This window comes from Schistocerca serialis, chromosome 6 (assembly GCF_023864345.2).
Source record: "Schistocerca serialis cubense isolate TAMUIC-IGC-003099 chromosome 6, iqSchSeri2.2, whole genome shotgun sequence".
Lineage (NCBI taxonomy): Eukaryota > Metazoa > Arthropoda > Insecta > Orthoptera > Acrididae > Schistocerca > Schistocerca serialis.
This window is the reverse complement of record NC_064643.1, coordinates 535,159,921-535,181,940: the sequence shown is the minus strand read 5'-3', so window position 1 is coordinate 535,181,940 and position 22,020 is coordinate 535,159,921. Positions and strand designations below refer to the sequence as shown.

At 37.6% G+C, this 22,020-nt stretch overlaps 1 protein-coding gene across 3 annotated transcripts in view; it reads right to left on the bottom strand.

Moving 5' to 3' along the window:
* The window catches only part of LOC126483765 (serine/threonine-protein phosphatase 1 regulatory subunit 10-like), a 106,800-nt gene that overhangs the window by 24,656 nt on the left and 60,124 nt on the right, over positions 1–22,020 (bottom strand). For all 3 annotated transcript variants that reach the window (XM_050106912.1, XM_050106914.1, XM_050106913.1), the window contains 2 exons: positions 15,964–16,151; positions 12,825–14,360 (listed from right to left, as the gene is read on the bottom strand). In XM_050106912.1, coding sequence (XP_049962869.1) covers positions 12,825–14,360; positions 15,964–16,151 — 1,724 coding nt within the window. The remainder of the gene's footprint in view (positions 1–12,824; positions 14,361–15,963; positions 16,152–22,020) is intronic.

The window sequence follows — 22,020 nt, the reverse complement described above, 5'->3', positions numbered from 1 at the left end:
TTCTACGAAATTTTACTACCGAAAAAGTGAGATCACAGGATCAGCATTAAATTTTGCTTGAAGAAAAAATAATAAGAATACAGTGCAGCACCGCATTCTAAATGTTGACTGTGGCTTTTGGCGAATCCACTGTTAAGACAAAGAGTTTACGAGTGACAGGGATCGGAAAGACGACGACCGCGCTGGCACATCTATTACTGATGACAATATGAAAATAAAGAGCTTCTGGAAGATAGCTTAATCAGTATACTAAAGGTTTCTGTTTATGACGGCATATCCTTTGATCACGCCAAGCAATTTTTTTCCCCCGGAGATATATGTATGGAACGCGAAGAAGCGAAGTTTGTTCCGAAATTGTTGAAATTCGACAAAAACGATTATCATAGACGTCGCTCAGTAATTGCTGAATGAAGTTGACAACGATCCAGAACTTCTTTAGAAGGTTATAACAGGTGACGAAAGATGGGTACATTGTTATGACGTCAAAATGAAGGCCCAATCGTCCCAGTGTAAACTACCTGAAGACCCAAGACAGTAAAAATTCGATCACATATAAAGGTTCTCACTTTTTTCTTAGATTAAGAAGGGATAGTGCATCACGAGTTCCTGCTTTATGGTTGTGCGGTCAATAGGCAATACAATCAGGCTTGCGTGAAGCAATCTGGAGAAACGACCAAAACTGTGGTGAAACCACGCGTGGAAATTCGATCACGATAAACCACCTCAAAGGTGGTTTACACAAAAAAAAAGTATATTGTCTCAGTCACTGTATTCTCCGGACATGGCCCCCCTGCGACTTATTTCTATTCCCGATGCTGATGAGAAACCTGAGTGGTCATTGTTTTGCCACCGTCGCTGGAACACAGGAACAAAAATTGAGTTCCAGAAGTGATTCCACGATTGGAAAATGCGCTGGCACGAGTGTATTATATGGGGGAGGGTGTATTATTTAGATGGGAACAAAGTTTATGATTAAATGAACATTCTTTAAGCAAAACAAAAATTCGTTACTTTTTTTATCGCACCTTTTACATTCCTTCCACAGTAAACAGCAAAATGAAACTTTTGCCTTTTGTTGCATTTATGCCAGGTACTTTGAAAAATTCAGCAATTCTTAAAATATGTTCCTGTATAAATTGTTTCCAGACATATACAATGTCCCTGAAGTAATTCAGCCTATTAGAATACAAGCTGACTAAAGAAGAACATCAAGCCAACATCAAACGACAAGAGTTGGCAGCCTGATTCAACGATTGAAGATTTAATTTAGAGCACTACAGCAAATGACTGTATGAATCGCGATGAGCACAAGACTTCAAGAGGTCAGTAAGACTCGTTAAGGTTTTATGCTTCTGTGTGAAGAATCTACAGTGATACTGTCATCATCCCAGTTTGTGTGAAACCATGGAGTTGCCTACAATATTGCTCTCTGGCTTTAAGTTCAATAATCAACTTTCACTTAATGAAATCTAATATGTGGTCATGGGTGTTTATCATTGGGTGTATAAGTTTTCCGTACAGCTAGTGGTTTCTAGCAATTCAGTATTTCTGAGCAATTCCATATACATTTTGCTACATTGGAGCATATTTCCACATGCCATAACAGGCCACAATGTGATCGAGGATACATATACAGCCCAGAGTTACAAACTGTTGTCAGTCCTTGATCTTATTTTGCTGTTATTAAGTTCTTTGTTCTAACATTATGCCAACAGTATGTAACTTCTTTTCTGCCACCCCTCTGTGGTAACAAAATCTGCAGCATACACTAGAATACTGGTCCTTTGGACACAAATAGTGTCATGTTTAAAGAAGTTTTACTAAAGATTACTGAAGGACCTCTATTATTTCTTTTATTTGATGCACAGTGTTTTTCTTTGCTGTAAATTTTGTAGTTGACTCCCTGCAGTAATACATAGGAGCTTTTGTTTCCTTTAATATTTCCAACTATATGAACAAAGTGCAGTTCACCACTGCTGCATGTTTATGACAATGCATTGAATACCACCAGAAAATTATTGCAACACACAAAATATTCTTTTCAACAAAATATTGCAATGCTGGTGACACCAATAGGTATCACTTGTTACCAAGTTGTTTTCTTGACAAGACATGCAGCAATGGGAGAAAAGAGTACAGTGTTACTTCATCACAGCTGTTGTCCAGAACAGTTCTGCTGGTAGCATCATTAATGATCAATAAAATTAACCACAGTAACGAATCTTCTTGTAGCTTGTTTCCTGGTCCATGAATCTGAAAATTCACCCACAACCAATTCATCTCCTCTTCTGATATATTAAAGACTGTGAAACATCCAGCCATCTTCTGAGCAAGTCCTGAAGATTGACTGTACAGCCGGCAGCTGCTGGAGGTGCATGGGCTGTGTGTTTACAGCTCATTCAGAACATAGCTGAGCATTTCAAAGCCTTTATTGTATCAGATGAAGAGACAAACTAGTTACGGCTGTATACACGGAACTTCATGGATCGAACTTAACATTATTAAAGATAATATTGTTCTCTTAATACACTACCCAATTTCCCAACAGCTGCATCTCTGGCACCCTTGGCCTGTATATTGATGTCCATTAATTCTTTGGTGTCAGATGTGACAGATGCTCCAAGAAGAACCTTTTCATCGCCACAATTTGTTGCTTGAGTGAATGTAAACTGTTGTCAATATGTTTACCTATAGTGTTTGACATTGAAGAGATTATGGACACAGTGTCACTTGCATATACAGAAATCTCCCAACAGTTGTACTTTGCAGATAACATCGCCACTGTATATGTACGCTGTGCACATTTTGTGTTCTTCCAACAAACATTATCATCTTCAGATGTCCAGGACCTGACTTCAAGCAGCAAAATGGATAAGAGGCATACATGGCGCAAAGTAATACTTTTGTATCCTTTCCACAACAATCTGTGTCTTGTGTAGAACAACTATTCTAGGTTACATTACTGTCACTGCTATGGTCAGATTATAATTACCCTTTTAATTAGAAACAGAGCATTTTTGCGATTCCATTCAGCTGGAAATTATTTTACAAAGTCATCAGAGTCCCACAGATTTTTTCTAAACTAACAATTTTTTCTAAACCAACAATATGCAGTACGTATTTACTTCTACTCATTTTTTAGAATAGAGGCAATAATTATGTGAAAGTTTAATGAGGCCATAGCAGTTGCTTTCGTGTTCTTTTTATACATGAAAAATATTATCACTGGGATACATCTAACATACATGTCTGAAAATGAAGATAGTGCACAATTTCAGATGCCAGCACAACTTAAAGTTGGTGGGAATCCCCAAAGTTGCAGCAATTCCACACACACTGGATTACAATTAGTTGTGATGTGGATGTAGCAAAAAAAGGTAAACTCTGAAATATGGAAAACACGTTACGCCAATCAAGAACGGATGAAGAATAAAACATGGTTAAGATACAAGACATTCAGGAACAGAAGTTTGGAAACTGGACAAAATGTCTAAAAATGAATTAACCTAATGATCAGTCAATGATAACAGCAAAGTACTTTGCTGCTAACCTGCCCACAAAGATATGGTAATACTGAACAGGATAAATGTTCAATGAACTGCAGAAAGTACAGAATACCAACATTCTGAAGATGATAACTGAATTCTACTTTCCCTCTGCAAAGCCCACAATAAATGAAAGTGGTCACATGATAAAGGATGCTGAAGTAACATCACTTGATTTTCTTCTTTGAATGGCATATTTTTAAAGCCATCTGTTGGAAAAGAAGTTGCAAATTATAATCCATGGATTAGGGAGTTCTCTATACAGGTTCAAAAGTAAAATATGTTATCAGCAACCAGAAACAGCAATAATGAGAAGTGATGAATTTAAGTGTACTATTCAGGATACCACTGGCTAGGGGAAGGTGTGCAGGAAAGACATTTACTTCAGAAACTGAAGAGAAGGTGATTTCAAAACATTTGAAATTTATGTCATTCTGCTTGTGCCATATTAAGAAATGGGACATAAAATCAAATGAAAAAGTTACTATGATTTATACAGATATCAAGTCATGGGGTTCCAAATTTCACTAATGACATACTGACAATATGTGATAAAACATCAAAGGGACAAAATGGCTTTGTTATCATGTGTTACAAACTGCAGTCTAAGTTAAAGCTCTATACGGAACTGGCAGGAGTAAGATCCAAATAACCATCAAACTTTGACCAGACCACTCCCTCCTGATACAGTGAACAGTAAAAGAAAATAGAACATGCTATAATGACAAGGAGACTAATGATACAAAAATTTGCTAAAACTGACTTGCCAAAATTCAGCACCTTGTAATATGGAAAAACCTATACAGATCGATATATGACAACTAGAATGCAAATATTTACATCTGTAAATCTCGTAAGATCCTAAAAAAAGTGGAGCAATTTACTATTTTCATGTCACTTGCCTCGTATCTTTGGAAATATTATGAAAGTTGAAGCTAACAAACTCTACAACAGGCCAAATACTTAATTACTACTTTACCTTTTTACTCTATTAACTCAACAAAATGCATCTATAGATGCGAACAAAAATATGAGAAGATAATTACTCTGTTACAACATGATGGACACTACCAAGCAAGTCACAGGAATTGGAAACTTCCAGGTCACTATCATCACAACTGAATAGTTGCTGTCCCATAGATCATAAATACAGAGCTCTGGATACAACATTTCTTCTTAATTTTCCCATATTTTTAAACAGCACATTTTTCAAATACTTTCTAATATTTTTCGTACTCCACTCCAGGATGTCACAAGACACAAATAAGTTTGTTCACAGCATCTGTTTTCTGCACTGTGAGCTCATTAACGCTCACTAGCAACTTCAATCATCCATTGAAGAAGAACACATCATCATCTCTAGAGGATAATCCTGCAAACCAATCTGAAAACTTAAAATGTTTCTCAAGTATGTATGTAACTGGTCTTGTTTGCATGGACTCCTGACATTAAATATCTGTTCCTTTCTGGAAGACGCAATTCCCTTAATACTTCATGGGACGATTTATTTGAGGAATAACCATTTTTGAATGCTAACCATTCCTATTCCATAGGAAACTACAAATATATTATTATTATTGTAGTGAATGGACTTCCAACATAAAATATCATCAGAGTGTGAAAAATGAAAGCAGTTCATAAAGTTAATTTGCTGTAGAAAACCTGCAGTTTTCAGTTTCTTCGTATCAAATGATTCTCCCCCACCCTCTGGTTAGTGTTTTCTTATTTATTCACAACAGAAATGTCTTACGACGACTCATCATTAAGAAACATTCTATGTGCTCCACTACAGTAATTTGACATTTAGTGTGGATATCCTGTGGTACAAATTTCATCTAACTGAAAGCCACACACTTTCTGATTCTTCATGTGGGAACTGTACTGCAGCTTGTAGCACTCCCTTCAGAGTTAGGAAGGAAGGGATTAATTAGAAAGTAAATAAAATAATATAAACTAATAAAAATTGATACTGTAGTGTCATGTAAGTGGCACCTTGATTGTGAAATTATTGTGCAGGAAAAATACGTTCAATTTTCTGGATTTATGTCACGTCTCGCCAAGTCCAAAATCTGTGCCGTAATTCTCAACATCACACCAAATTTTCATCCCAAACTTATTTTGTTTGTGGTGATAATCTACCAGGAGTTCATAAACTGTGAGCCAACAGTTTTGGAAGGGAGCAGTGACACTCATAGTAAAAGATGAAATGGAATGCTGTCTGTGTCATTGGTAAAATTTTCAGACAGGCTGAAGAAAAGATATGAGCTGACAAGTATTTAGCCATGAATGAATTTTACCAACAATGTTCAGATGCACTGAACTATTTTTAATGAAACCACCACATACAGTCTGAATTATTTTAAACCTGAGATACAGCAGATGCCAAAAACACTGAGATCACGTAAGAAAGCAACTCGCTGCAACAAAAGACATTCAAAACAAATGTTGCAGAATAATGAAGGAAGAAATCCTCTTTGTACTTCCAGAAAATCTAACAACACACATCATGTGGTGTACAAGAACTGTTTTGGGCATCAGAGGTGGACGTTTTGATGCATTCACTGCTCAGGCCAGATCTCAAACCAAGTGAAAAGCCACTTGTTTCCAAAGCCAAAAAGGTATGTCGAAAAAGCAGACAGAACGCTTCTATAGCACTTGGAGGTGGAGTGGAGAAATGCTCACACCCATGGTCGCAGCGTTCAAGTACAGTCTTGTAATCAAGCAGTAAAAAAAAATTTGGAATGTATGCCCTAAACTTGCTTTATGTTAATATAAAAATATAATTCACAAAAGTATTTTCGGTGCTTTGTAATTTTTACTTTACAGGTAACACTGCAATTTTTCATACTCTGCTTGAAACAGGTAGCTTCATCTCCGAAGCCCGCCTTTCTCTAGTCTACACTTTTATTGCATCTCCATATTTCAAAAATTCGACAAAGAAAACCCAACATCCATACTATGACTGTGTTTTTGAAAAATGTGTTGTTTAAAAAACTGCACTTGAGAAAACAAAATTCAAGTCCCATTTCCTGCAGTTCGCAACAACAAATTGTTTCACGATTTATATTTCTGTAGTGTTCATAATGTAATTATGACTTCCACTGATCCTATACCACAATAACCTTGCATGCTACATTATTACTTTATTATCTTATGCATTATATCTCCAACTTCAGGTAGAAAGTTGTTATAAATGAAATTATGACAAAACAACTGGAAAGTCTCTCGGTTCCCATCAAATTGAATTTGCAAACATGAATCCACTCTTACCTCTTTGCAGAAAGTTATTATGAAAACATCCTGGTATCTTGGAACACAGGCTTATGACCCGTAATAAACAGCAACAGCAGCAGCAGCAATGTATCAGCTATGAGCAATGTTTCTTGGAGTAGGATAGACAGCTTATTCCGTTTCAAAAAATCTAAAGGATAGTAATTTAAAATAAATGTGCACCCGCCTTAGAGTTTTTATACCAGCCCGAGTCAATTATAGTAATAAATAATAATGAAACATTATGACAACTGGTGATGCTGTCTCATTACTACTAACACCCTGAAGGATCCCTACATTATCATTTTAATAAGACTGAAATTACAGCTCCAACACACATGAGAAGTTAGCGAACCCATGAATAAATTCTGTATTGAATGTGTAATTTTGTTTCAGATTATTTTCCTAATGCCATTTGCAGCTGGGCTTTTAAGTAACTGTACAACATTAATTTCTAGTCCCCAACTTTCATAAGCTGCCCCACACAATGTCTAAATTTGTAAGAACCCTCAGCTGTATATTAAATGATGTTAACATTACAAAATTACATAGCTCTCTTTAACGATTACCCTAATGAAGTGAAGTTGAAAGAGACCTAGAAAACTTGTGTGTATCCAAAGCTTGCTTTGAAACCAATTCTTGCAGTGTAATTCTTCTGAATTCATCTGTGCAGGTTGACAACAGCTGATGGTAGTGTGGAGAGGTACTCCTGCCAGCTCTTGATGTCAGCACCACTCAGGCCACCTCCTTCCGCTTCAGAGCATGCTTTAATTCCTCAGTTTATTCAGTTACAAATTTGTAGACAAAAGGTAGATTGCTATACTTTTGGAACCATTGTATAAAGCACATATGCTATGCAACAGTGTTATTTCAATTATTCATTAAAATTTCAGAGAGATTTGTTCTAAAGTTAAGAAGTGGTAAATTTACAACACTTCTCTAAACAGAGGAAGTTTTGTTGCCCCCTTCACAGAAAGCTGACTTTACCAAATGAGAACAGAAATAAATTTCAATCTAAAACTGCCTTCTTCCTGTTGCATTCAAAACATTTCTTGAAAGTTCATACAATGGTTTGTAATGCAAACTACAGATGGTAGCCAACTTAACTGATATTTGATCCAATTTTTCTTGAACCAAATTGTCTGACAAATGTGACAAAATTATCACCAAGGAAAAGAAAAATAATTTTAAAATATGAAGAAAACAAACCATTCTGGTTGGCATCGGTGGCTGAGTATCTTCACAGTGCAACTTAACAACAAATAAATAAAAAAACTTATCTCCAGAGAACAGACATTAACTGAAAAATAAGAATTGTAGAATGATTACACAGCAAACATGTAACATGTTATTAAAGTAACAATTATAACAAACAAAAGAGAAACACTAATGTTGAAAAACTGAACGGTAGTATCTGTTGCTACTTCAGTGACACCTGTAAAACTAAAAGTAAATAAATAAATTACTTGGAACGTTTTGAGCTATAGTGTCCCTGCAATAGCCAATGTCACTTCCACCTACAAAGGATAAAATTTTCATCGATGAATATAAACAATGTTATTTCTCAGGTATTAATTGCCACCAACAACAGAATATCTAGAAAGAAGAGAAACATTTTCCAATTTTGTTTAAAAAAATAAATGCTGGAAGAGGTGTGTGTGTGTGTGTGTGTGTGAGAGAGAGAGGGGGGGGAGAGAGGGGGGGAGGAAGAGAGGGAGAGAGAGGGGGGGGGAGAGTGGGGGGGGTGGGGGGGGGGGGAGAGAGAGAGAGAGAGAGAGAGAGAGAGAGAGAGAGGGGGGGGGGGGGGAGGAGGGATATTTCATTTCTGCTTTGCAAGGCTTGTGGCTGTACTGCATCCTATAGCTGCATTAATTCAGCAGATGTCTCGAAGCAGTTCATAGTAGCCATTCAGTGGAGAATCCTATCCTCCCTTTTTCTCTTTCATCTGCTTTATGCTGTGCCAAAATGCCACAGACGTCAGTCTTTAACTGAATAACAATTTAACATCAGCATATCCTACATGGCTTCAACTCCTGTGTTACTACACAGGATAACACAAAATTCAATAAACATGAAAACCCAACAGCTGTGATATGTCTCATTCACAAATGAATTTAATAAACCCGTGTAATAATAACCAGCCACAGTATGATACAAGATGTGATATTAAAATCACCTGAACGTCACCTTTTCACTGACAGTTACTTCCCAACGGAAACTGTACTTAAAGGATAACTATAGTCAAGACGTTAACAATGATTCAAGTTAAGATAATGCCCACTTGTAATCTGGAAACCTGATCATCAAATAAAGGCCCCAAAAAAATCATAATCGTTCCACAGTTTGCAACTGCATAAATGGCAGTTATGACAGTAATATGAGATACCGTTTAAAGAGAAAATCAGCGCACACCACATAAGGCTTCAGGCGAGTAGACACATATTTGCGGAACTTCGCAGGCTATGTAATGTCTACACACACACACACACACACACACACACACACACACACACACACACACACACAATATATCCAAAATATTATGACCAAGTACCTAACTGCAAGGTGGCCCACCTTCAGAACACAATGCATGTCCAGATGTACCATGTCTTTACATACAAGTCACGTTATTCCCATAACTTATGGTCTGGTGGTTTATAGGCGAGGAACTGGTATAAAATAGATTCACAGATTTGTTCCTCCAGGTTCCAATCAGACAAATTTGAAGGCCTTGTGACATAGCAGTCTGAGACATCACCACTGTTGAGGAAGACATCAAAGCATGAAGGGATGCAGATAGTCTGTAATAATGTTCACGTAGACTGCGGCTGTCATGACGACTTCGATTACTGCCACAGATCCTGTTTAAGTCCAGGTTAATGTTCTACCAAGACATAATATTGGCCCCGCCCAGTCAAGCAGCTGTTTATCTGGACGACAGTGTTTCCCCCATGACCATCAACATGGTGTAACAAGAAATGTGATTTAACCAACCACATGACATTTCCCGTGATCCATGAGCCAATCTCTGTGATGCTGTGCCCACTACAATCATAACTGACAATGTCGTTGGACCAATATGGAAACATGTAGGGGCTGCCTACAGGGAGGTCCATTTTCAGCAATGTGCACTGAACAGGGTGCTCCAAAACACTTTTGCCTCTATCAGGATCGTACTCTCGCCAGATCTGTTACATATCACCACCGTGCTGACTTATAGTGTGGTCAAGCTTCAAACCTCTGTTCTGTGATGAGGCAGGGACTTCCAAATCTTGTTGCCTACTCAGGATTTCACCATCTTTCAATCACTTTTCATGGATGCTCACCAAAGGTCATGGCCAACAGCAGACTAACTTTGCCATCTAAGAGTTATTTGCTGCCAGGTGTCTGGTCATAACAAAATGCTTTATGTCAAGGTCACTTATGTCAGAGGATTCCTCAATTTGTGACCTTAATCGTCACTAGAATGATTCCAACATTTGTTTCCACTCCCCTAATATACATTCCTTGCCGCGTCACATGCCCGCAATGCCAACAGTCAAGCATTCAGTCCCATGGTGGACCATGGTTGAACATGATATGTTTCATGTTCCTGCCAGAGACTTTCAGTGTATTAGGCAAGAAAAGCAACCCCAGATTAGAAAAAGTAAGATGATAACAAGTTGCTCCATCTAAATTTACCCTGTTCAATCTCCACCTACACACACTAACTAAATGGTATAGGAAAAAGAATACCCTGATATGGGGTGCTGTACTTTCAAAACTAACGAGAAAACTGATTTTTTACACACACACACACACACACACACACACACACACACACAAACACACACACACACACACAAAACAAAAGGTGTAGTGGCTGCAACTTCTGAGCTTCCAGAGTTTGTGCATCTTTGACTTAAGATAATCCAATAGAAAAAATGTTCCCAAGGGAAAAAAGTGACTAACAGGGAAGATCCTAGATAAGACCATGCAAGGAACTTTTAGGAGACTTTTCTCTCAGAACTGAAACAGAACGATGTCACATATAGGTGCTTTGCCGTCCTGCTGAAACCACAAAGTATGAAGTACTGTGATTATGAGAATTTTGTGTATTTGTATGCCTGAAAGATCTGATGATTTCTCAATCTATCTCTCATTATTCACTGTAATAGTAACACAATTATCTTCAAATCAGTATGGGCTCCATACACTGAAGTAAAAAAAAAAAAAAAAAAAAAAAAAAAAAAAACACGCCACACTGTCATTTTGGGGTCATGGGCCTCTTGTAGGTGATAATCTTGAGATTCTCTCCAACCAGTATCAGAAACTCTTCTTGTTTACTGGGCCATAATTCTGAAAATGTGCCTAACCAGGAAGGAGTGGGTAGGGGGACTTACAATAAATCATTTTCTAATCAGGTTCAAATGGCTCTGAGCACTATGGGACTCAACTACAGTGGTCATCAGTCTCCTAGAACTTAGAACTACTTAAACCTAACTAACCTAAGGACATCACACACATCCATGCCCCGAGGCAGGATTCGAACCTGCGACCGTAGTGGTCTGTAGCGCCTAGAACCGCTCAGCCACCCCAGCCGGCTTCTTATCAGGAACACACTCCGTCAATCAAGTGCACAGCTTACATAATTTGTTGCTTTTGTAAACCCATTATATTTTCTAAATTCGTGTATTATAAATGCTCAATGTTCTCCCAATCGCACCATCATGAACACCAAAAATGGCATATACACTGCTGTTTGATGATTCAGTCCCCACCACAGTTCCCTCTCTCCACCAGAAGCTATGCCCCTCCCAAACTGGGCCGTTTTCTTTTGCATCTTGACTTAAAAAGTGCTTCAATAATGATTCATTAATGTAATGTATATATTTACACAGAATATTGTGAAAACAGATTTTACAGAAATTGATTCATAAATCTGGTTCATTTCACCAACATCTCCAGCCAGCCACCCAGCTCTATACAAAAAAATTTTGAACTTTGGAGTAGGAAAGCAGGAAACTGGAAAAAGAAATAAGAGTACACATGGACCAGAAAGACATTATTATGATGTGTGTGTGTGTGTGTGTGTGTGTGTGTGTGTGTGTGTGTGTGTGTGGTGGTGGTGGTGGTGGTGGTGGGGGGGGGGGGGGGGGGGAGCACACGATCTGAGTTAATAGAAATAATGACTCTTGTTCCTTTTTAAAATCATGTGTCATAGGTAACTAAATATGAAAAACATGCACTGTTGCTCACATTTAAGAAAATGCATGATGATAAATAGTTCAATGGAATATAGGTATCACTTTAGACATTATGGGGCTAAAGAGGGTGGTGGGGGGACAAGGTTATAAAAGAGAAGTGTGCAACAGGACTATCCCGGTCACATACAATAGCTATGCAAGGTTAGGAAACTGTTGCGTCCAATAATGAATGAACAGAGTCAATACAGCCAGCAACACCTACAAAAATGAAAATGACAAACAAGAAGTATGTACCAAATATATGAGATTAATGGCAGCTTCTCCTTAGGAGCTCACTCTAACCTGCAGTGAAGTTAACATTAACATTTTCTTAAAAATTTTATAGAAAAGATGTGAGACTGCAAACAAGTAACAGGAAAGCTGAATAATTACTAAATATAACTTAATGCTTTGCTACTAAATACAACATGAATGTTTGTGGCAAGTGAAATAAGTTTGTCGGACTGACTATAACATGTGCACCTGCCTTTTGCAAGCAGTACTCTATCCTTGACCCATCCAGATGTGATTCATGGAGTGACACAAAACTTCCACCTGTCACTTGTTCCACTACATACTTTCCTATAAAAATAACTGAATGGCAATGGAAATAACATAAGTGAAACATGTCATGATTGTACATGACCAAGGAAAAATTGTGTTCCTTGATAAGCATAAACAAAAACCAATGAATTCATTGTTCTTTCTCAGACAGATATTCGCCAATTATTTACAAGGAACACTGAAATATTTTCAAATTTTTGTGCTACACTCTCATACTTACGTTTAGGTCTAGGAGGAATCAGTTTAATAGCGCCAGATTTTTCAGTCTTCTTACTTTCTCCAGAAGTAACATCTGTTAATGCTGGTTTTAATTTCTTTTCTGGGGGACCTATTTCCTTCACAGGTGAAGGTCTTTTTAAGACTGGAAACTTAACAGGTCTTTTATCTAATGTTACAGGTTTTTTTAAAGGACGAGGTGGAGGGGGTTTAACTTCCTCTTCTAACCCAGTGGAACGAAATTTGGAATTATAAGTCTTAACAGTTTTGGGTCGAGATGCGTCACCAGTTGGCTTTCGTACCTCTATGGAAATTGACAGCTTTTTTTGTTTTATTTCTGGTGGTTTTTTAACTTCACTCATTACAGGTTTTACCTCTGGCTGTGCTTGGCTGTCATCAGTATGAACTTTCTTAGGAATTTTCCCAAGTTTACTTATCGATGGTGGGATGAGTTTTGCCAATGCAGCATTATCTTTTTCAAGCTGATCTTTGTCGGTTTCAGTCTTCTTCTCCTGAAGTTTAACCTCTTTCACTTTCTCTCTATCCCCTCCTTTCAATCTTTCTTTCTCCCCTTCTTTCGATTTTTCTTTCTCCACTTCTTTCGATCTTCCTTTCTCCCCTTCTTTTTCTACCTCATTTAACTTTTCTTTTTCCTTCCCTTTATCTTTGTTTTTGTTCTTTAATTTTTCCTTATTTTTGTCCTTATTAATTACTTTCGTCTTTTCTTTGACAAATTCAGCTGATTTTATGTTCTTCTTTTCAGGGGTTTTGACAGTATTTGGCGGCCCTTTCATATCTTTCACTTTTTTCTGGGATTCTTTTATCCCTTTCAATGTTACACTACTGTTTTCAGATTTATCTAGTTTTTTCTTTGATTTTGTTACAGGAGCCTTTAATTCAACTGTATTTTTGGTGTCAACATTTTCAACATCCTTATTCACCAGATCAGATGACTCAGTGACTGCCGTTGCTGCTGAGTCACATTTCTGGACATTGGTCGTGTCAATTATCACTGTTTCTGGGGTTTCTGCATTTACCTTTTTTGGTCTGTCTGCACTTGTAACTTTTGCTAAAACCTGTTTACCATCACGTATCGTTATTTTGTACACTGGCAACTGCCCCATTGGAACATTCCAAGTAGTGTCTTCTCCTGAGTCTTCTGATGTACCTGTTTCTTCTGTCTGTGTGGCATTCAACACTTTCTCTTCCTTTTCCTCCTCTTTAACACTTTCTATATGCACTTCAGGCTTTTTTTCTTCCCCTACCAACTTCGCATCAGATGGTGTTACTTTCACATCCGTATCTTCTTTTTTTACTTGCAATTCTGATTTATCTTCACTTTCCTTTTTTATTACTTTTACAGGTGTAACATCCGATGGTGCACTCTGTACTTCTGCAGTACTAACTGAATTCTCCTTACTGTCATGAGCAATTAATTGTGGCTCTGATGATTTGATAATGTTTGCATTTAATTCTACACTTTCTCCTTTGACAATCCGAAGCCATTGTTCCACCAGCTTGCTTGCTAGGAGTCTGACACCTGTAAACAAACAGACTACCTTTAATATAAGTAACTATACACAAATATTACAATGAAAGCCAGCAAACAATCACCATGTTTGTTGACATAATATACAAAGTGTCGCTTTAAGACTTGCCAGGCACTTTCTATTTGGTGTTTTGGCACATATTTGCAATTCTGTTTTTCTAGCAAGTAGCTAGAGTCAGCCTGAATAAATACCGCTCATCATGTCTTTCACGCAATGCCCAGTGTTGAGTGAAAGCACCAGTTTGTTTCCCCATTACAGGCAAAATGATTTTTAAAGCAAGGATTTTATGTGGTCTCTCAATAGAAAAGCCCCAAATTAGTCTAAAGAGATTTGTTTTATCAAATACAGCACTGCTCGGTCACTGCTGGAGTAATGGTTATTCCTGGAGTTTTACAGTCCCTGTTAACACATAATGATAAAACAAATATTGCACTGGATTAATCTGGGACAACTCCACTGAACTGGTATGTAAAATTTCACTTTAAAAATAATTTTGTTTGTACTGGGAAACACACCAGTAATTTCTGATGACACAGGGCACCACAAAACTTAATGAGCTGCACTTGTTTGGACCAACTCCAGCTATATATTGCAAAGCGAAATTGCAGTTACCTGCCAAAACATCAGAGAATGTATCTGATAACTTTTAGGGGGGATACCCTGTATAACAGTTACACAAAAGTAACATGTTAGAATACAAAAGCCAAGTTGCCGGATCCCACAGACACTAAACATAATTTATCTGATGCAGGGACAGCTGTTCTACTATCAAGAATAATTGAGTGTGTGAACACTGCAAACCATTTCACCTCTTCCCCTTCAAAAACTATGACTAATATGAATAATTAGAATTGGAGACCTCACTTGCAATGAGCTGAGAACACAATGCCACTTCCTAGTTTTGTGGTTTTTGTGTACAAATTGAAAAGTATTAATGTTAAGATACAGAAACTCTAATGAAAGTCTGATCAATTTTCAGAAATGCCCCCTGTACTATAACATCTGTGTAGTTCACAATGTTACCCGTTAAATTAGGTAAGAAATTTATAACCACACTAATCAAGGCAGAGGACAAGGCTGGAAGCCATACTCTAAAAGAGTAAACCGCAACCCCATCAGTTACCAATAAAATAAACTGCGAACATGTTAAAAATTGGAAATTCTGTCAAAAAAATTCAGTAATTTCAGTTTCCAATTATTGTTCTCAAAGCTCCTTTTAAACAGTTTAAGTATGAATCCTTATCACTGATAAATGAGCTGTTTTTCCAAGACAACTTATTACAATTTTTTAAAAATAATTCATCTAACAACACTAATCACAACAGTGCCCAAAGAGTAAACTCTCTTTCTAAAGGTCCATGCTGAATTTAATTTGATTCGGGTAAGGTAGGAATAATAAAAAAGAGAAACCAAGACAGACATTCATGAACACACCATACAGAGTGTATACGCGCACAATCAAAGTGAAGGTGCACGCATAATCAAAGTGAAGGTGTAGGCTGATCACTTGGAACGGGTGGAATACAGGCAAGTATAATCAACTTTACGTACATAATCAAATATCAGTTTACTTTTTTGGCTCAAAGTACTCACTTTCAGAACTTCCATCTTTTGATAGGCCTTTAATTAATTTTGGACAATTGTTTGTTTTTAGTCTTTCCACATCAACAGGGCACATTAGCAGCAATTCTAGAAGCTCTTGTATCAATGGCCAATTTTTGACAACAATGGCATCTGATAACCACGTGTGAGTCAAATTCCAACCACCTGCTCCCATAAACCTGAAATAAACATGAAATAAAACTCTTGTTTTTCAATTACAATACCATGTATGATATCATGTATCCATTATACCGTTTCGGTATTAGTGCTTATAATAGAGCAAGAGAATAGGTCTACATATACTGAAACTGCACCATCACTTCTTATGAAATGCCATTTTCTAATCTGTATCCATTAAATGCATGACTTCATAAATGGAAGACAGCTGAACACAGATTGATGTGTAACCTGCTAGAGTGAAAGAATGCAAATTCCCATACAGAAGTTATAGAGAACTGACTTATAAACTATGTTTAAAGGTACCAAAAGTATGATGAATGTCTAGTGTGAAAAATGAAGACAGCAAAAATGAAATATGAATACCAAATTTAAAAAATTTATTCTGAGATACTACTAGGAGGCTACTACCATATCAATGTTTGACTTACACACAGATTCACAAAGGAGACATTAAAATAAAGGATTCAAGAGAATGTTGCGAGTTAAGTTCTTTGAGTTCTTACAAATAGTAAATTCAGTTGATGAAGCTCGATTCTATCTTCCTAGATTTCCAAAAGGGGTTCTACACAATAGCACTTAGCTGACTGATATGCGAGATACCATTGTGCAAGTACATTTTCAGGCAAACGATAAGAAACAACTGAACTTTTTGTTATACTGGACAGTAAATGATCAACAGAAAAAAAAAACTAGAAACATTATGTGCCATGTAATTAAGCTAACACGACCACAAATGTTCTCAACACCTGTAAAATATTTAAAAGTGTATGCCCAGCATTATCATATTGGTTACTGACAATGCTGTTGCTTGTAGGAAAATAACATCACTATGAAGAAATGCAGAACAACTGTGACAGAATTCCACTTAGCAACAGCTATTTGAAAGTTGATAAACATTATGTAATATCCATAACAAAGAGAGACATACCAATACTGACCAATTACAAAATTACCACTAAACTTTTGGAACTCATCACATAGTTTAAGTACGATGGTAATCCCAAAAGTAAGGTCTCCTATTTTTTTTTCTAAGTACATAGACCTGTTTATTTCTACAATGGTTTGCATCAGTTTACAGCTTGAACATTTAGCTGTTTTTTGACATAATCAACATTTCTGTCACTGCATTTTTGTAGATGCTGTGGCAGTTTTTGTATCGACATGTCATACTAGCTCGCCACCGTGCTATTCAGAAAGTTATTAACCTCTTATTTCACCCCCCTGTCACAGCTGAATCGCTTTCCGGCCAATGTTCTTTTAACCTAGGGAACAGGTGATAGTCACTGGGCGCCAAGTCAGGACTATAGGGAGGGTGGGTGACTATGTTCCACTGAAACTGTTGCAGGAGAGCAATGGTTTGCCAAGCAATGTGTGGGCAAGTGTTGTCATGGAGAATGTGTACGCCGTTGCTCAACATTCCTCTTCTCCTGTTCTGAATTGCCCATTTGAGTTTTTTCAGAGACTCACAGTACCCGTCAGCGTTAATTGTGGTTACAGCGATTCAGCTCCGACGACGAGGTGAAAGAAGAGGTTCATAACTTTCTGAACAGCATGTTGGCGAGCTGGTATGACATGGGCATACAAAAACTGCCACAGCTTCTACAAAAAAATACATTGACAGAAATTGTCATTATGTCGAAAAATGGCTAAATGTTCAAGCTGTAAACTGATGTAAACCATTGTCGAAATAAACAGGTCTATGTGCTTAGAAAAAAATAGGAGACCTTACTTTTGGGATTATCCTCGTACTTATGGGCGATACTAACAAGCAAAATGGCATGAGACAAGGAGGTAAAATTGGTAGTTGGTAAGGCAAGTAAGAGCGTTACATTTCTTGGAAGGGTTTCAGGTAAGTAAACTGTGCCTACTAAGGCACTCTCGCATGTCCATATCAAGACAGCACACAGTGAACCAATTCAGAAGTGCACTGCTAGAATTGTGGCAAGTTGTTATAGCCCACATAGAAGTGCTGCTTTTATATAAACTGCTAATACAGCCATGAAGTGCTCTACTTCAAGCACCAACAGTGGCTTGCTGATTATGTACAGAGACAACACAGGTGTGAGGGTTCCAACAAATGTAGACGTGAGGGTTGCAACTGGATGCACATTTCCCACTCCCCCTGGGAACACAGTGTCATTTCACTCTAGCAATTCAGTTACCACTCTTCACCACTACAACACTATCATAAATATGTACCATTCACAGGCATTTTCACATAATAGTGTACCAACAAGCGAACAGGTTATGAATAAATATCGTTTGGGAAATATTGGCTTCTGCAAATGGCAAATTATTCTCATGGGTAACTCAATGTTACATCACACTAAATACAGCTTGTCTGATAAATTTTGTTAATGTATACAATAAACACACCATGTCTTTGTCTATTGCCTTGCTGGCCAATGGTCAAAAGAAATTTACTAGGGTCAACTAAAAAGTAGTGGCAACACTGCTGTAACATGAAGGACGTGTGTCAAATGGTGTGCACACTGGCTACAGCTGAAGTACTGCTGTGGGCAGCAATGGCTGTGTTCGAGTCAGTTGCAGTGTTTACTGTCCAAATGAGAGGCCAATTCAAGCATCCTTACAGTATATTTAGGAAACATGAACAATGTTTGTGGACCAAGACTGAAGCAGCATGCAATCAGAGTGCACAACATTTTCAGAATGGAATGTAACAATATGTGTACACACACACACACACACACACACACACACACACACACACACACACACACACGCAAAAGCAGAATGTGGTTTCAGTTATCTGAGACTGCAGACATTTTGTGCAAGTTGTGTGTGTGTGTGTGTGTGTGTGTGTGTGTGTGTGTGTGTGTGTGTGTCTCTACTGCTGACAAAGGCCTTAATGGCCGAAAACTATAATTGTGTGAACCTTTTTGTTGTGCCTATTGCGACTCGGCATCTCCGCTATATGGTGAGTATCAACTTTCCTTCTCTGGTATTGTTAGATTGCATCCTGGATTTTCCACCATTTGAATTCAACATTTTCTGGAATTGCACAAGGCATGTGGTGATGCAGCATTGTCACAGTGGCAAGATGGGTGAAGTGTTTCTGGACGGCAGGGATGTCATTCAATATTGGCCTCATTAGGGACGACCCACCACCGCCCCCAAACAATATGATAACCCAGCTCCTCCTCTTCCTCTTGGATGAGGACTGCCGATGGAATATGTGAGAGTTAGCTTCAGAGGTTTAGCTTTGTGTCACAAAACAGAGCTCCTTATTTTGCACGATATTCTTGGGTTCCGAAAACTGCAGCGCATTGGGTAGCACAAGCAATAACTGAGGTGGAAAAGTGGCGTCATCATACAACTGCAGAGGAATTGTTCAACCACTACCCCATGGATGGTAAAGGCTTCCTTGGGAGGTTTTTCACTAAGGACAAACCATGATTAACACAACAACCCAATGTCTGGAAAAGCCCACAGAATGTGTACTGTGAACCAGCTGGTACCAAAGTGAAGGTTACTGTGGCGCCAACCAGTAATTGTTTTGTCATTGTATTTTGACTTGTGACACTGAATTCACGCAGCTAAAGAAGAGAAACAGTACTTTCTGAATATAGTCAACACATACATACAATTTGTGAACAAAGTTATCAGTGAATGAGAGTGACAAAACTCCATGTGCTCTTCACAAAGTAGCCTAAGACATACTGAAAACAGAACAGAAAATATAGATCTATAATCAAATATATCACCATGTAACTTACGATTACTCCTATCTGCAAATTTGTAACCATGTAGTGCATCAACATCTCTGAAGAGAATGAGATTTTCACTCTGCAGCGGAGTGTGTACTGATATGAAACTTTCTGGCAGATTAAAACTGTGTTCCGGACCAAGACTCGAACTCGGGACCTTTGCTTTCCACGGGCAAGTGCTCTACCAACTGAGCTACCGAAGCACGACTTGTGCCCCATCCTCATCCTCATTGCTTTACTTCTGCCAGTACCTCGTCTCCTACCTTCCAAACTTCACAGAAGCTCTCCTGCGAACCTTGCAGAACTAACACTCCTGGAAGAAAGGATATTGTGGAGACTGACCTAAGTAAAGCTGTGAGGACGGGTGTGAGTCGTGTTTGGGTAGCTCAGATGGTAGAGCACTTGCCCGCGAAAGGCGAAGGTCCCAAGTTCGAGTCTCGGCCCGGCACACAGTTTTAATCTGCCAGAAAGTAACATTTATGAAGTTTTAAGCACTTAGTAATTAACTTATTCACTCAGGCTCTACTGAAATGCTGTGAAAACTTGGGACTGTTGCAAATACTTCTAAATCAACAAATACTGCAGCCAACCACTTCCCTCATTTTACTATCTATTATGAATGAATAAGGAAATAGAAAATGTGATTCACTGCTATATTAATAGACTTCCAGCAATCAAAGAAGGACAACTAAATGAGAGAGAGAGAGAGAGAGAGAGAGAGAGAGAGAGAGAGAGAGAGAGAGAGAGAGAGAGAGACCGCATGAGAAGTTATTTCATAGTTTCAAGCAGTTGCTGTAATATACCCTTCCTTTATTTTTGTTTGTTTATGTTTATTATTATCTTTATTTATAAACTAAGAAAATGCCTTTTATTGTCTATATTATTATTATTTTATTATTATTACAGATAATTACAAAAAAGGAAGGAACAGACACTTTGGAATTAGTCCCTTGGTATATTCATAAATACATCTTTGGCCTCAATGTATTTTACACGTGCCATAATTAGGGGCAGGAAAAAATCATTTCAGTGCTTTTTTGCTAATATCAGTGCTAATCTGATGACAGTATTTGTGCTATTTTTAAAAAATTTTCGGTTGTTTCTTGTTGATATCGGTGCTACTTTTGCCAAATTTGATGCTTTTTTGAAAAACCTACAGTTTTTTGCCAAATTTGTTGTAATTTTTTTTAGTGATTTCACTGCTACATTTTACCAATTTTATTGTTATTCTTCTAACGATTTCCCCCTTTTTTCCCAGATTTTGCTGCTTACTCCAGTTTTTCTGCAGATGTTGCCGATTTCTGTCTTTTTTGGCAAATTCACTTTCTTTTATAATTTCAGTGTCATTTTTCCAAATTTTGGTGCTATTTTTGACATCACATCACAGTTACATGGGAAACAAAGTGTCAGTTTCAGATTAAATAGGAAGTTCAGTCTTCATGCAATAAGAAGTGAAAATGCAGTTTCAATGTTAAATAACTAACAGTTATTATTGGTGAACTGCAATCCTCAGATTTATAACATTTTCATCGGGGAAAAATGACAAATTTTGGGATAATTCAGAAAAAATGTAGACTGTGTCATTTCTCCACAAATTCACAATTTCGGTTCATTGTTTTCGTGACAATTTTCTGTGCCTAACTATTACATATGTTAGGTATTAAATTATCTTTTCATGTGAATTTTTAGTTTCTTTCTATCTACATATATTTCACCATTTTTTGCTAATATCTCTGGTGGGACGTAACAATATTGACAATTTTAATTAACCAATACACTGAACCAAATTTATCATACTACGGTATAAGATACTGGTGCTCCATCTGGAAGCAAATAATTGTAATTGTTGTGCGAAGAATTGTAATCACAATGACTGGAAGCGGGAGAAGAGAGATCAGCATAACAGTCATGATAAAGCAGACACCATGTGCCATGCCATCTATATAGGTCAATATAGCGTATTGGTAGTCCTTGCCGTTTGTATCAGTATTTTGTATAGAATCTAAGACTTGTACCTTCCTATAATTTCCAAAAGGATAAATTATGTGACACCATCAGACTTGGCCCAGTCAGTCACCCTTTGATTTACACCTTACACAAAAACACAAATAGGTTTTTAAACTGACTTCTGTGATAATTT